Source organism: Haliotis rubra, unplaced genomic scaffold (assembly GCF_003918875.1).
Source record: "Haliotis rubra isolate DU_JTF1 unplaced genomic scaffold, ASM391887v1 Scf2395, whole genome shotgun sequence".
In the NCBI taxonomy this organism is placed as follows: Eukaryota; Metazoa; Mollusca; class Gastropoda; order Lepetellida; family Haliotidae; genus Haliotis; species Haliotis rubra.
Window position 1 is genome coordinate 22,591 of NW_025766442.1, and position 16,938 is coordinate 39,528.

General features: G+C 38.1%; 1 protein-coding gene across 1 annotated transcript; it reads left to right on the forward strand.

Moving 5' to 3' along the window:
• Positions 1–2,473: 2,473 nt before the first annotated feature.
• LOC124278542 lies at positions 2,474–16,051 on the forward strand. The gene is made up of 10 exons (XM_046714271.1): positions 2,474–2,660; positions 3,465–3,633; positions 5,288–5,449; positions 8,009–8,110; positions 8,905–8,963; positions 10,087–10,207; positions 12,446–12,525; positions 14,694–14,763; positions 15,105–15,191; positions 15,999–16,051. Exons 1-10 carry the CDS (start codon positions 2,550–2,552, stop codon positions 16,034–16,036), a joined length of 999 nt encoding a protein of 332 aa, XP_046570227.1. The 5' UTR covers positions 2,474–2,549; the 3' UTR covers positions 16,037–16,051.
• Positions 16,052–16,938: the final 887 nt, after the last annotated feature.

The window sequence follows — 16,938 nt, forward strand, 5'->3', positions numbered from 1 at the left end:
TCAAGTGCGACGTTAAACCCCATTTCACCTCACCATTGGTTTTCGGGAAATAAAAAGTACACAGTAAAATCATTTGTTGTCACATTTGTTGTCACAGACTTTGAATCCACAACACAGATTGCACTGCCAGCAAAACAAGCGGAGAACAAACAAAGAAAGGCAGCAGAGCACATCACAAGAGACTGAATCACGTTATACTCTCACAAAGTTTGACACATCGGTCATTAAAACGTTTCTTTACTCTAATATCTGATAGTGTATTAACAAATGACATGTACAGATAGATAATTTTAATACCAAGAGCTCGGCCTTCTTGTGAAGTTTCACTTCTCTTCTACGTACAGTACCCTTGAAGATCAGGGTTAGAATTGGTCTTCGACAACCCATGCTTGTCCTAAAAGGCGACTAACAAAACTCGCTGATTTGGTTGACACATGTCATCGTATCCTGATTTGGTTGACACATGTCTTATCCCAACTGCCTAGATCGATGCTTATGCTGTTAATCACTGAATTGTCTGGTCCAGACTCGATTACTTACAGATCGACGCTATATACCTGGAATATTGCTGAGTGCGGCGTCAATTAAAAACATTTTTGAACTACATCAGGGAAATTGATCTGCATCAGAAATTGTACCTGTGTAATGTGAATGACGGATTGCTTGTTTTTGAATATGATACTATGACATATTCTGATTGTAAATAATAATGTAAAGAATATATATTTTTTCAAGAAACATTAATGCCGATGTGACGTAAAACTCAACTCAACTAATTAAACAGCAACCAACGATCTTCCACCTACAGCCTTCATCCCAGCTCTAGCTGACACTAGTTAAGCTGTCGATAGGTTCAGAGTTTGAGTCGGTGGTAATAAACACACTCGGTGAGTTTGCGTTTGGTGAAGTCCGTTTGATTGTTCGCAAGAATAATGATGTCAGACTAGTTTTTTTAAGATTGGGGTTTGATTTGATGTGATAAGAGATATCTGATTTGCTGTCGGAATTAGTAAGGGAAGATAGATAGTCTTTCAATCGGGAAGAAAGGAAGAAAAAGTGGGGTCATTAATTATTATTAAATGAGTAGTTGGTCAATATTGAATTGGCTTTTAATACTGTATGCTTCGATTCTCAGTTGGAAATATTTCTATCTTAAAGTGAATTCTACCATGGCTTCGTGAAATGCTTGAATTTGATTGGTCAAGCCACAAAATCAGACGGTATCAATTTGGATTGAAAATGCGTCTGATTTCACGGCGCTTCACTGCGCACGTATACAACCCTGCCGCACTACTTCAGCTTGGCCACCAACATGACTAACATCAACACAACAGACGTGATGGAACGCGTTCGGCTTCAAATGAAATTTAGAGACTATCAATTCGGTCTAACATTCATCTTTTTTCCAAACACAGTACGTTTATCTCCTAAATGTCACGGGTGTTAGATAACACTGAAAGAATACCCATACCCGTGTTTTATTTTTGTTTCAATAATGTGATTCAAACATATTTAAAATTACTATATATACACAATTGCTAAGAAGCATCTTAGAATCTCATCTTTGAAAATCAACAAATTAGCTTCTTTCGAAGTAATATTTAGAAACATTTCAACACAGGTAGGCTCAATTGCCTGCAAAGTCGTTCTTATTTAACCAATTTATTTTAAAACAAAATTACCCAGGCAAAGATTGTTTTTTACAAAGTGTTGCAGGAGTTAGTGATGGTAAGTGGACAGTAACAGTTGTTAACGCGGTACTAGAAATTAGAGCGTCCCTTATTTCCTCCAATAAGCGCCCTGTCGCTTATTTTTTCAACGGCCTTCCAGACGGATTATTAGAGGCCCGGCGTTTTTTGCGCTTACTGGGTGTAATTACCGTAATTGTTATTTAACTGCTTTACTCACGGCGCTTATTAGTGGAAATACGGTACATCTTCATTCACAGATCACCTTCAGTAAAGGAATAATTAATTATGCAAATGTTTAGTTCACCCAAATAGGAAATTACCCACAAATCAATGCTCAGAAAATGTTACCACACGTACCGGCACAACTGGACTCAAATCGAAAATCAAACCTTTATATCATTTTATAATTCTGTCACTTTACAAAATTCGAAAAGGAGCCCAATAATCTACGTGAGTCTGTTGTCGAGAGTCGTCGCCGACACGACAATGGCATTATAAAAGGTCACCCTACAATTTTCATTCAAAATTGCCCAACGATAAATCAAAAGGAAAGAGTTCCTTCCGTTCCCCCATATTTGTTTTGTAACGTTGCCGTACCTGGGACAGCGACAATTAATACACATGAGAGTTATCTGTTGTTGTTTTTTCAAACAAAATCCACCTCGTGATACCCCGTCATATCTATATTGTTATTCACATGTCGATTGGCCAGGACTATATATTACGACTTTTATCATTGGATGCCTATTTATAGATCTCATGTGACTGCTGGGGAAGCCTCCCACACAAAATGTAGTTTCGGTCTACCGATGTTCTCGAGCTACACATTATGAAATAACACAGGTGTCACCTGACAACATGGCCGATGATCAACCCCCGACATCTTCTCCAAGAGAAGGCTCCACCGATTACACACAGTATGGCATCACGGATATCCCCAAATATACGACACTCACAGCGTTCGGGAAGGTAAACAACATCGAGACATCACCAGTAATGTTGCCAAATATGGGTGTGACCCTTCTCTCATCCATCACTGGATGTAAACTCTGCACGTGAATTATATCATACAGTCTTTCATGAACTATTTTCATTTATGACGATTTGAAAAACAACAACATTTAAAACATGCAGTAAGGGACCGTTCATAATTTATGGCTCGGGAGGTGATGATTTAAGGAGGGAGGAGGGGTCACCCAGTTTGTTGGAGTGTGTGTGTGTGCGTGCGTGCGTGCGTGCGTGCGTGTGTGTGTGTGTGTTGACATGTAATATAGAAGGGTCATTTATCTTGTACATGATATGGAGGTGTGCCACATACTTTGTACATAACTTTTTAAGGGTGTGTGTGTGTGTGTGTGTGTGTGTGTGTGCATTCACACTACATACATTTGTATGCTTCTCCATAAAATTCATCAACACCACCTTTAGCCATAATTTTATGTACGGTCCCTAAGGGCATTTTGTACAATGTATATGATCAGAGATCATGCATCCCTACCCTATGAGAAATCAATGCCACGCATATGTAAACACACACATTGCATTATTGCATTACTGCATTACACATTTGGATATTTTATTAAATCCTCTAAATCTTTCAGGTATTTTTGACAAAGTAAACAAAAAATTAAAAGTCCTCTTGTGTGAAAAAAGAAAGATGTGTATTCCCCTTTCCCCAAATTGTACATCTAATAATGTATTTTATATATTCATATCGATCTTTATGATAATGTAACAGTACAACTCTATAATTATTTAATTTGTTTGTTTTAGACAAAGACATTTGCAGGCCTGTATCCAAAAGAATGGGCATTTCTGGTTGTGTCGACCATCAACATCTTGGCAGCAGTAGGGCTGACAATCTATAGGCTGGTAGTGGTGGTCGAATCTGACCCTGAGTCATCGGATTTCACCTTCACGATACTCCTTCTTATCAATGCTGGTAATTATCATTCTAATCTGTGGGGCTGTGGTCTAGTGGTTAAAACGTTCGCTCGTAATACCGAAGACCCGGGTTCGATTCCCCACATGGATACAAGGTGTGAAGCCCATTTCTGATGTCCCCCGCCATGATATTGCTGGAATACTGCTAAAAGCAGTGTAAACTTAAACTCACTCACTCACTCTAACTTGAATGTATGAAAATACTAAGATTTGACTGGTCAATCGCGGGATTCAAATTGAGAAAAACACCTCAGACTTGGTTTGCATGGAGCTGGGAAAGAAATTGAATGCAACTATTGACTGGGGTAATAATAGAATACTTTGATACTTTGACCATGTTTAAGGGTGTTGATTTGATTCTTCATAAATATATACCCGTGAAGGTCTGGGTTAGAATAATGATCTTCAGTAACCCATGCTTGTTGTAAGAGGTGACTAACGGGATCGGATGGTCAGGCTCGCTGACTTGGTTGACACATGTCATCAGTTCCCAATTGCGCAGATTGATGCTCACGCTGTTGATCACTGGATTGTCTGATGCAGACTCAATTATTTACAGACCGCCGCCATATAGCTGGAATATTGCTGAGTGCGGCGTAAAACTGAACTCACTCACTCACTCTTCATAAATATGCACATAATAATCGGCAAATGTTGAAGAAAACAACTACAGTTTCAAAGGAATTGAAGATTCAGTTTATCTCCTTTGGCATCATATATCAATGCAAACAAGATGAGAATGCTGCTTCCAAAACATTATTGTCTGGAACAAAATGATCTGTCTTTGTAGCTTTGGTAACCAAAGCTTTTATGTGCTGCAATCTTTGAAAGTTTGTTTAAACTGAGATTATTTGATCTAATGTGCATCGTGATGAGATGCATTAAAAGAAATATCTTTCAAATTCTGCTGACCTCAAAACATGAAAGTGGTAAAAAGTAACATTCGTAATGCTTGCAATGCTAAACTGCCTATAGATAGTTATAGTTTAGCATTTCAGACTGCACCTGTCCTACTTGCTTTACAAATCAGCAGACAGAACAAGTAGTAGTAAATTTTGTAGAATCAACAAAAATATACAATTATGAATTTTTAATCATGCTGCTCACCTGAAAAAATGTTTCAACTTTCAACAATTTTGCATCAGTGTTATCTAAACTGAACAGATTTTTGAGTAGAAATGTAAATGAGCTCACTTTCATACAAGCCTCCTTCTGGTGGGCGAGAAAATAGAAGATGCAAGTTTTTCCCTATATTTCCACCTTGTCTTTTCCTGTAAAGGATTCAAATAGCATGAAAGATCCAGCTGCACAAATAGCAACATATTCATACAACTTGGGGCGGTGGGGTAGCCTAGTGGTTAAGGCGTTCACTCATCACACCAAACACCCGGGTTCGATTCCCCACATGGATTCCCATGAGAAGCCCATTTCTGGTGTCCCCTGCCATGATATCCCTGGAATATTGCTAATAGCGGCGTAAAACTAAAACTCACTCACTCATACAACTAATGCAGGTAAGCATGTTAGTTGCATTTCACACCTGCAAACCAGAATATAAAAGAATTTCCAGTTTATTTAATTACTTTAAATTAGCAAAATCTCATTTTTCTGTATCAGAACAACCTATTTTCTGTCTTTGTTTCCATGTTCAGGTTTCAGTGCCTTCTATGTCATCCATGGTGTGTTGCGTGAACGTGTGTACGAGCTCTACGCGCTGATAGTGGCCATCTTGGTAGTGACCATGTACTGTGTACTGGAGTATGGAGCCTTCAACAAAGAAGGGCAAACAACAGTCAAACTGGTAAAGATAAATAGTTATGTCAGATAGTTGACAGGTTAATAACTAACTGCTTAGATTGTATAGCGGCCATAAAAATTCCAAATCCCATGCTGGGATTTGAACCATGGACCTTCCAATCCAACTTGGACACCTTGTCCACATGACCAAATAGGTTAGCCCGGTCACCAAGTTGTCACGGTAAGGATGTCATCTATTGTACGACTCCATGTCCTGCTATATTTGGTTGAAATATGACATAATTTGTGTAGATAATATATCTATATTATACCTTCTTGTGTGGGTTTTGTGGTACAAGGACATATTAATGTTTTCTCCGAGTAAGTGGAAGATATTTTATATTTTTCGCTTGTATGATGTATGTGTGTTAATTGTGGGAAGTCTTTGCTATTCCTGAGAAGATCTGTGTTAGAATTGGTCTTCAGTTGCCCATAGTTATTGTAAGAGGTACAAATTTACAACTTTTATAGTCACAATATGGCTGAAATACTGCCGATGTGACTTTAAATTTTAACTCACTCACTCACTCACTATTGTAAGGACCATGTTGATGCTTGTCATTGCATCCCCAATGCTTAGATCGATGTTCATGATGCTAATCACTTGATTGTCTGGTCCCCACATAACTTTTAATACTTTCTCGATACAAATGTTGAATTAGACAGTAGACAGCAAACTTTATTCTCTTCATGAGTATTTACAATGGCCAAAGACAACATACAATGCATTTGATCAATTTAAGAGGTTTACACCACCATATGGCAGAAATATTGCTGAGTGTGTCAGTAAACAAGAAAATAATACACAAAAACAAGCGCTAAGAAGTTTACATTTACTTTTGTTCTTGAATTTTGTAATCATATTTTTTGTTTTTCAAATTTAACAGAGATGGTGGGATCAGACAGAACAAGATTATTTTTCAACTGTTTAAATTTCAGTTTTTGATCATGTGTTGTAACCTTTTGCCATGTGTTGTATCTACTCTTGTATCTTCCTCCATACATACATTAATTACTTAAGCTCTGAGCGAAAATGATATTACAATCGGACCTGGTGGTTTAACTCTTCCTCACTTTGGAAAGTACTGAATTTTGATTGGTCAATCAGATTTCAAATTCAGTAACAACCTCCGACTGAATAGCTGACTGCTATTAGGAAATTACATCCCTCACAATCATGTTTGGTGGGCAAACGGGATAGAAGTTAAATGATCATGTTTTGTAGTGTCAAGAACTATCGAAGTATGTTGGACAATACACTTGACTGAAAACATACTAGAAATCACAAACACAGTTTACTGGAAACTCAACACGGAGCTTGAAATTTCCAGGGTGCAATTTCAGGGTTTCTTTCAGTACCTGCACCAAGTGCAACCTGGCTTATAGGTTTGGCTGCACCATCAAAATTTCATTTGCACCATAAAGCGATCACATTAATGTCACTGATTGGTTCTGAAAAGTAATCATATTTCCGTTTTATAAATTGTTCCTTATATACTTCTTGAGCAATTTTCATAACAAGTACTCAGTGTCAGATACATTCAACAGAACCTGACCCCATGATGATAAATGATGAATGACTATGTTTTTATTTTGCATTACCGTTATTTATATATCTCAATGTTTGATTACTGCAACAAAACTGATTTAAGATTACACAGATGTTTCTGCTGATAACAAGTCACATATTGCTTTGAGTCACTTACTTCGAAATTTAAACACACGATGACAGATGTAATATGTTGGAGGATTTATTGTTACCTGCAACGGGTGCAACCTGTTACTCAAGGTAACCTGCACCAGGTATTTTTAACATGCGCCGGTGCAGGTTGTGAACAGCGAAATCTCACCCTGATTTCCGATTTCATAATCCCACATCTGTTGATATTGACATGATACTTGGTGTGCAGTTAAAAACTAAAGCATGTAAGATTCACTTCATTTTGTCTTTAGGGGCGGTGGGGTAGCCTAATGGTTAAAGCTTTGGCTCGTCAGCGAAGACCCGAGTTCGAATCCCCACATGGGTACAATGTGTGAAGCCCATTTCTGGTGTCCCCCGCCCGTGATGTTGCTGAAATATTGCTAAAAGCGGCGTAAAACCAAACTCAGTCAGTCAGTCATTTTGTCTTTAGGGGCATGGGTAGCACAGTTGCCAAAGGAACCACAATTGACTGTACAGAGTTTCCTCCCTTTGATATTTCAGACACTTATCATTGTGGGTTCTAATCCCAGTCCGCCATGATTTTACTTCTGGTGGTCAGGTTAGTTGACATGGTTGACACATGTCATCGTGATCCAAATTTTAAGATTGATGCTTGTGCTCTTGATAACTTGATTGTCTGGTCCAGACTCATTATTTACAGACCGCCGCCATATAGCTGGAATATTGCTGAGTGTGGCTTAAAACTAAACTCACTCACTCACTCACAGCCGAAAACCTGTTTCAAAATGAAAAGTGTTTTAATTTCAGAAATAAATAGCTTTTTGAGAACATTCTCACTGCAGGTGTGCTCAGATACTTGTGATTTATTTTGTCGTAAAGGTGTGTTCTATTTTCAGGTCCGATCTGATCTTAGTGTGTATCTTAGCACCGCCAAACATTTTTCTAGCCTGGGCTGTTGCAAAGGACTTTGGATATCTGGAATTTAGAATAGTTGGCGCTTCAGAATATCTGCAACGTTAGTATCTGATCAATTAAGTCACTTCTTTAAACCACTTAAAGTCTTCAAATCATAACCTGTAATATGTATTTGGAATATCTGAGTTGACAGTGACTCTTTTTTAAGTTAAGCTGGAATGCCATGGGTCCTTGTTATAAAAAAGCCTATTGTTTAATGTTCAATGCCTTAGATTCCAATACTACAAGGACTAACCTAAATGACCCCATGATCTAGTGTTGGGAATTGGTTGAAATCTCAAAATTGATGATTGGTTCACTACCAACGAGCAATCATCGAAGAAAATTGGTTAGCGTCATGTTTAAGATTTTCCTATCCAGGTTGTTATTGCAGATAAGTATAACGTGGATCTCTGTTTTTTGTTATATTCAGAAACTGCACAAATTGCATTTGCAAACTTCACATCCAATGTAAAACGATGCAGCTTGCTAGTTTAAAGTGATGACTAATATATCATGAACATAAACTTCCTGGAGTCTTCAAGAAATATTCAATCATGACTTTTCAGTAAGAGTTTTCTAAGAATTAAACACATTTTCAGGCCCTGTTAGCTTCTAAGATATGTTCAGTCATCAAGTGGTTCAAACTCTAAAATAGTAGTTACAATATCATTTTGTGTTCGATTATGAGAAAATGTGATCGATTGCTTGAGGTCGATTTTGGTCACTGTGACCAACCTTCGATTATTTCAAATAATCAGACACCACTAGTATAATCCCATTACTTTGATGACTGAGAGTGATTTTTATGACATTTAATTCTTGTGTTAATGTTAAACATACTTATGTTTTCAGATCTCTACAAACAGGCCGCCATATTTTCCTGCTTCTTGAAATTAGACTTGCAGGCATCGGTAAGATGTTATTTATCACATATAGAATTCATTTATTGTTTGACCAACATGAACGATCAGCTTATACTTATACTGAGTTTAAAATAACATTCACCTTGTGTGGATTTCACATGATCAAATCTCAAAGAACCATATGGAAACACTGTAAATGTATCTCCAAACTGAAGGTCCTTAGGGGTCACTGGACAGTGGTCAGTATTGTGGTCAGTTGTATTTTTGGTTTAGCATGAAATGTCGGGACAAAAGGATTCTGCTCTTATTTCAACGTGTAATTTGTGTGTGGCAAATACCCAAAACTGTCTGGCATTGTTGTGTTGTTAAATGAAGCTATAAATGATGTTAAGGAGATTTTATCACTGTTGTTTTACACAGTAAATTACACTGGTTTTTGTGGTTGATTTATGCTGAACACTATTCTCCAATAGGACACTTCTGAATGACCAGTTCAGCTCTGGATTAGAATTATCTTCAGTAACCCATGCTTGTCGTGTAGGAGGCTACTAACGGGATCAGGTGGTCAGACTTGTTGACTTGGTTGACACGTGTCATCATTATCTCAACTTGCGCGTAAATCCATGCTCATACTGTTGATCACTGGATTGTCTGGTCCAGACTTTACAGGCTGCTGCCATACAGCTGGATTATTGCTGAGTGCAGTACTTAACAACATAGAAACAAAAACAAATAAACACTCCCGAATGGAATAACTTGAATAAATAACATCTGAAGCAGTGTCCCCACTGAAACAAGAAGATGATGTCTCATATGTGTGGACCCGTGAAGATCAGGGGTAGAATAGGTCTTCAGCAACCCATGCTTGCCACAAAAGGCGACTATGCTTGTCGTAAGAGGCAACTAACGGAATCGGGTGGTCAGGCTCACTGACTTGGTTGACAAATGTCATCGTTTCCCAATTGCGCAGATCGATGCTCATGCTGTTGATCACTGGATTGTCTGGTCCAGTCTCGATTATTTACAGACCCGCCGCTATATAGCTGGAATATTGCTGAGTGCGACGTAAAACTAAACTCACTCACTCACTCATATGTGTGCCAAGACTGATCCACACACTGGCAATGTTTTCAATCATGGATTACATACATACATATTTTTACATTTCCAGGTAAGCTTTGTGGTCCTGGCCTTGAAGGAGGGAACGGACATCACACTGCTGGAAAAGATCAATCTGGGTGTTGGGATACCATACACACTTTTGTGGTCAATACTGGGCTGGTTCGTGGTGAGTGTTACACATGTTGTAAAAATGTAATGAGTTGTGTCTGCACCCAGTGGTGATGGGGAAATGTGGAGAGATAGGCTATATGAATTTTGAACTAATTTGCAAAACAGAGACTGAGTAAAATTTTGCACCACTTTTAGCAGTATTCCAGCAATCTCTTGTGGGAGCAGTGACAATCTATATTTTTGTAAGTCTTAGGGGGGGTTGGGTAGCTTAGTTGTGAAAGAGTTCGCTTGTCACGCCGAAGACCCGGGTTCAATTCCCCACATGGATGCAATGTGTGAAGCCTATTTCTGGTGTCCCCTGTCATGATATTGCTGGAATATTGCTAAAAGCAGCGTAAAACAATCCACACTCACTCTGTAAGTCATTGGCATGTTCTGTGTTGATTTCTAAGCCCCAGCCATACATGAAAATAAGGTTTAAAGGTGACTTCTGTACATGTTATGCCCTTTAATGTTATAGATTTTGTAGGATGTATTTGTTAGTGGTGTTGATACACTGCATAGGGATGTGACTCAGTGACAGCCGGACATCATAGGTCAATCCACTTTATATGTTGAGTAATCAGTCACTGTAGTGGTATGGCTTCTCCTCATCTGAAGTGGAATTTATGAGTGCCACATCCTGAGCCTGTGCTCTGTGTGAATAATGTAGGTTATTGAAGCGGTTGTTAATATTTGTAGTAACTGGTCATGGCAGCAAGAGATTGAATGTTTTGTAAAATGTCCTACCACTTTGGTAGATGGAGGTGAGAGTTTTGTGCTAGCTAGAGTTATCTGCCCTTGCCCAATTCTCAAATAAGCATCTGACATGGCAGTGAGCAGTTCATCAAGATACATCTTGTTTCTTTCCACACACAATCTTTTAAGATTGTTGTTAAAGTGCAGCGCAATTTGAAACCATTATGTCCTTACCTGAAGATCAGAGTTAAAATTGGTCTTCTGCAACCTATGTTTATTGTAAGAGGTGATAACGGGACTGAGCGCTCAGGCTCCCCTGATTTTGTTGACAGGTCATCGTATCCCAGTTGTGTAGATCAATGTTTAGGCTGATGATCACTGGATTGTCTGGTCCAGATTTGATTATTTACAGAACACCGCCATAAAGCTGAAATATTGCTGAGTGCAGCGTTAAACAACAAACATACAAACTAAGAAACTCATGTTTTTCAGTGGCATTTATAAGTTGTACATTGATATCCAAGATATTTTTATGGATTAAAAATGAGAAAAATTATGGTGAGAAAAATTAAAAGAAGTTTGATTGTGAGAAAAATTAAAAAGAAGTTTAATACAGTGAGAAAAATTTAAAAAGAAGTTTAATACAGTGAGAAAAATTAAAAAGAAGTTTAATCCATAAAAATATCTTGGCTAAGAAACTCATGTTTCAATCCAAATGGTAATAAATGTAAATTTTAAATTTTTTTGAAATAATGTGAGTGGACATGAGTGAAAACATGGCAGCACTTCTAAAAGTGCGGATGAAAGTCATATTAATTAATGCACCTAAAGGTATCCCAGCAGTGAATTACACTCGCGTAACCTTGATTCGTGGATATAAGGGAAGTATGGCAAAAAATCATATCTTAAATGCATGATTTCATTTTGTATACTCACTGATTATTTTATTCATTGATTCAGCAAATTGAAAATGCCTAATATTCCACTCGTGAAAGAAACGCTTGTCTACGAAACCATTTGCAATCATCACCGCTTCGGTGCCCCTGGTTCACCTTGGATTACGAAGTCGGTTCCTTTTATCACTGTTCACTTATAGCCCATTACAGTAAGTATTGACACCTAGGATAGCAGACGCACCTAGATGTGAGAAGGTTGGTGCTAATGGTATCTTTTTACTTGACATTTTGTAAAAATAAAATTAGTGGTATTAGTGGCATTAGAGATCTTGGGCTATTTATCTCAGTGATGGACAATTAGAATCGTGTATTTACGTGTAATGCAGAGATTTGGAACATTTTCGTCTGCGAGGCATGGCATTGTGTGTACATCAAAAGTACCACTTTGTGATGTCATACAAGAATTAATTCTGAGATAGCATGATAATTACCACGATCCATGAATCAAGGTTATCCACAATTTAGGTTACGGTTCTGTAACTCTCAAATGACACAGTCACACTGCACTGAATGTGATGGAAATGAATCTTAGGTAGCAGTAACCATGGTAACAGTTTTTTGTGTGATTAACATTATGATGCAGTGTTTCTTCTCTGTCACCAGCGAGGGAACTGAGGGTGTGGGTGGGTGTTTGCTGTGGCGGTGTTATCAAGCCTGCATACTATCTCTACAAAGTTATTAAAGTGAGTACTGGAATATCAATATTGGAAAGAAATAAGAGCATAGATACTAGGGCTGCTAATATAACCGGTTCAGACATGAAAGCGATACATTATGCATTCGGAAAACTTCGTAACTTCGGAAATCTTAGGATATTTCTGTTTTTCACACGGAAGTCATCGCGTTTGTTGTAAAATGGCGACCCTGACAACGAACAATTTATTGTGGGGCCAAATACAAGGGCAAAGGCTTCAGTATGGCAGCATTTTGGGTTGAACAAATTCTGACGGTAAATGGAACTATTGATAACAGTAAGCGGTATGTAAAATATGCAATGGTAAAAGTAAATTAAAAGTTTTATAATCAAGAATAGTGCTTTTGTTGTGTTTTTGCTTTATAAATCAAGCATTAACTTCTTGCAATATATTGCAATACATATTGCAATATATGCTTCGCTTATCGCAATATTACAATATGAAAATTCTCTGCAATACCCACCCCTAATAGATACCGTTATTTCAGTAAATATTTCAGTCACTGTATTTTTTGTGTGTGTGTTTTTGGAGGGACAAGGTTCTTTTGAACAATGATCACTTAAGGATTGTGAATTTTTGTTTCACTGAGTTGTGAGTTTAACAACCGATGTGAAAAATGTTTGTAGTGGACATTTACAAAGTTTGAACATGTATTTAATGTCTCATTCCTTACCAGCCAATAAGAACAAACAAATGAAAAAAGTGGCCAGTGAAAAGTCAAGTTATACAAAGAAACAACATAATTCCCATGAGCATTAATAAACGTTTGATACTCTCTGTCACGTTCCCTGTGTTCATAGGAAATTGCAAAATATCAATATATTATCAATAATGAAGACATGGAAAATCTTTGTCATATTAGTAAAATTTACTGAACATTTTGAATTTTTATTAAGGAATTAAGATGTGACGATTAGCCACTAAATATTGCAAATGTGCATTAATAAATGGTGATGTAGGGTGCATCAAATATCGTAAGAGTGGAATTGATTTGTATCACGAGGGGTGATGAATACTAGGGATGCAACGATTTGGTTCGTTTCTTCGACAAATCGAATCTGACACCTTAGTTTTGATTTTCAATAACCATTATCACTATTTCGACACTGATATTTGAATACCAATCTAAATTATTTCCACACAACCCGAACGTAATTTTGACTTCAACTCGAGCAGTTTGGAGCACTGAAATTAAGGCAAAAAGTGATTGGTTGATTGGCAAATTATAAAATGACAATTGTTGTTAGTAGACATTGCCAAGATGACGATGGATTTCACGATAAAAGGCCGACTCTGAGAGTTAAATGAAATTTGATGTTTTACTTGTATGAAGAATCGAAAATGATCAAATTGAGGGTCCAATGTTGAAAATCGAATTGAACCAAGGTCTGGGTGAAATGTTCAGCCCTAATGAATACAAAATCTATCCACAAATACAATGACAATCCAGTAGTTGATGTATTATTGTATTCAGTGAAACAGTAACAAATTATTTGACATGGCTTAATTTATCACAACAAATGTGGGACAGTTGGGTAGCCTAGTGGTTAAAAGCGTTAAGCTCATCGCTAGCTGAAGACCCAGGTTTGATTCCCCACATGGGTACATTTAGGTGAAGCCCATTTCTGGTGTCCCCTGCGTGATATTGCTGGAATATTGCTAAAAGCAGGGTAAAAACTAACTCACTCTCACAACAAATGTTACAACTTGACACTTAAAGCCTAATGTGTATTGGGTTGATTGGCAACTTGGGGATTTGGCAAAGAGACACAAGTTATGCCATCACAATGCATGTATTTATATCTATTTTGTATATTTAATTTCAAGTAAAAACTCTTTCTTAAAACATATATGAATATTCCTCTAATGAACCACGAATAATGAATCAAATCTTTGAAAGGATATGATTCATCCAAAATATCATGTGAATCGCGGAAGCCCTAAAGGTCACTATTGCAGTTATTGATGATGATGGTGGTAATAGTGATAATGATGATGATGATGATGGTGGTAATAGTGATGATGATGGTGGTGGTGATAATGATGATGATGATGATGCGCGGTGGTGGTGGTGGTGATGATGATGATGATGATGATGATGATGATGATGATGATGATGATGATGATGATGATGATGATGATTGTTATCGCCATAGGTGTATACAGAGCTGGCGGAGGACCCTGAAGCCTTCAGCAACACCATCGTGTACTCCCTCCTGGCTGCAGGTAACTCCCACAGATATGTGACAGTCTACAAGTTGTCTCAGTAGACCCAGCCTGTCAGCATTGTTCTGTTAAGGCTCTGGGAAGCCTCAAATGATAAGTGTTGAGTAGCATCATCATGATCAGCAGTGTGCTAATGTTCTTCAACATTGGTTATTTAATTGTATCAGTAGTAAAGGTAGGGACTTAATTAACAAAATGTAACAATATTCTGAGGATTATGATTTTACCTGGCAAAATATTATTTATGTGACTGACTCAGTGTTGATTAGTCACTGGAAATCATGATGTACAGGTTCATAAATGGTGATGCATTTTGATGATGATGATGATGATTGTTGCAGGAGCTATTGCCCTGATTTCCTGGTTCATTCTCATGGCAGAGCTGATCGCTGTATACAGAAACTTTGGCAAAGGTCTCAGAGAAAGAGGTAGTTTTGATTCTTGTCTCTCATATGAGAGAGAGAGAGGAAGAGAGAGAGAGAGGGGGGAGGCGGAGTGTAGGGGAAGGAAGGAGGAAGTGAGCAAGTGAGCGTGGGTTTCAGTAAGCTTTTTTCCCTCATAAAGCAGGCACACCAATATGTAACTGGAATGCTTTGTAAACTGGCATTAAACCATACTCATTCCGTGCTTGTTTCTTGTACATGACACAATGAATGCTGATTCACCATCACTTCAGTAAATTAATATAGTTTAATAGTCCTTATTCTGGTCCAAAAAGGATGTTGGGGAATCCATAATGATGTTATGTCACTTAATGGGGGATCGGTGTTGGCAAAAGCTTCCATTAAGATATGTTTTGATTACAAAAATGAAAAAAATAAATTACTTATTTTATATACTAATATGTACTTATTTTGTGCTAATTTCCATACATGAGGTGTATGCTTAAAGCACTAACATTATTACCCAGCTCTTTTGGATCAGTGTGCTATACAACCCTAGCTGCCTGTGAGGCACTAGCAGGTTAGCAGTTGTATGACCATCTCATACCACCGGGTACCCACTGACTGATGGGTGAACACAGGCATGCTGAGCAAAATCACTTGCCTAATGTGATGGTCACCCGTCCAAAGACTCTGAGACCAGCGTTGCTTAATGTCAACCCGATTTGTAACCCGTGCTCTGCATTGCGGGACCGGCAAGAACACATCTTGCATCGGTTCTGTAATTCTGTGATTTCTGTGTGTGTGAGGGAGGGGAAACTTTGAACACCTCTCTTGGTTTCTTTCTTCCAGGCACCCGAACTAACTCAAGATCTCATCCTCTTCACTAACAACTGTCATGAATTCTCTGTTTCAACTGAATAATCAACCTGGTCGTATGAACTTAATAGAGATATGTTTTTGTTAAGCGAAGCATGATTGAGAGTTAACAGATTCACATTTTTCACAAAATAATTGGAATCATAGAGGGAGCTTACTGTTTGTTGCTAATAGTAAATATGTCAGACCAATTGTCAAAACAGGGGATATGATTTTGCCAAACTTTATTCTAGATGGTGAAATTCTAAATTAAGGTAAGCGGAATGGAAGGCCCCTCTACCCAACCCGAAGTCTACCCCAGTTTCTACAACACCTTCCATCCTTCAGCTGCATTTAAGCTCCCACATACACGTAACACATTCCACATGTCAACTATGTATAAGCACTGCTGTTGCACTGTTAGTTTGTCATTTTGGCACATGCTATGAGAAGGTCAGAGGTCAAGGTCATGTGCTGGAGAAATCTCTGTGGCTATATTCTTTCAAACTTTATTTTATGAATTTATTTTAGGGCTTAAAACATATCTGAATATGTGAGGTGAAAGTGGGTTTAACGTCGTGCTTGAGAATATTTCGCTCATATGACGATGCATGCGTGTGTATGTGTATGTGCGGCTGCTTGTACTAGCCTTGACTTAAGCTGTTTTTTTATAGTGCTAGCCCACTGAGATACCATGCAAGCGAGTGAAGCATGAATACCCCACTCAGACACATTATACTGACTCCCAGCCGACCAGTCCTTGTTGTACCCATTAATGCGAAAGCCAGGCAGGGAATACCAACAAGTACCATATTTTAACGTCTTTTGGTATGACGCGGTCAGGGATCGAACCCGCGACCTTCCGCTCTCCGGGCGGATGCTCTAACCACTACACCAAGGAGGCGGTTATATCTGAATAGGAGTATCTTTTGAA

Coding starts and splice junctions, on each gene's coding strand:
- LOC124278542 (XM_046714271.1), top strand. CDS start 2,550: ATGGCCGATGATCAACCCCCGACATCTTCTCCAAGAGAAGGCTCCACC. Junction 8,964..10,086: donor AATTAGACTTGCAGGCATCG/GTAAGATGTTAT, acceptor TTACATTTCCAG/GTAAGCTTTGTGGTCCTGGC. Junction 14,764..15,104: donor GTACTCCCTCCTGGCTGCAG/GTAACTCCCACA, acceptor TGATTGTTGCAG/GAGCTATTGCCCTGATTTCC.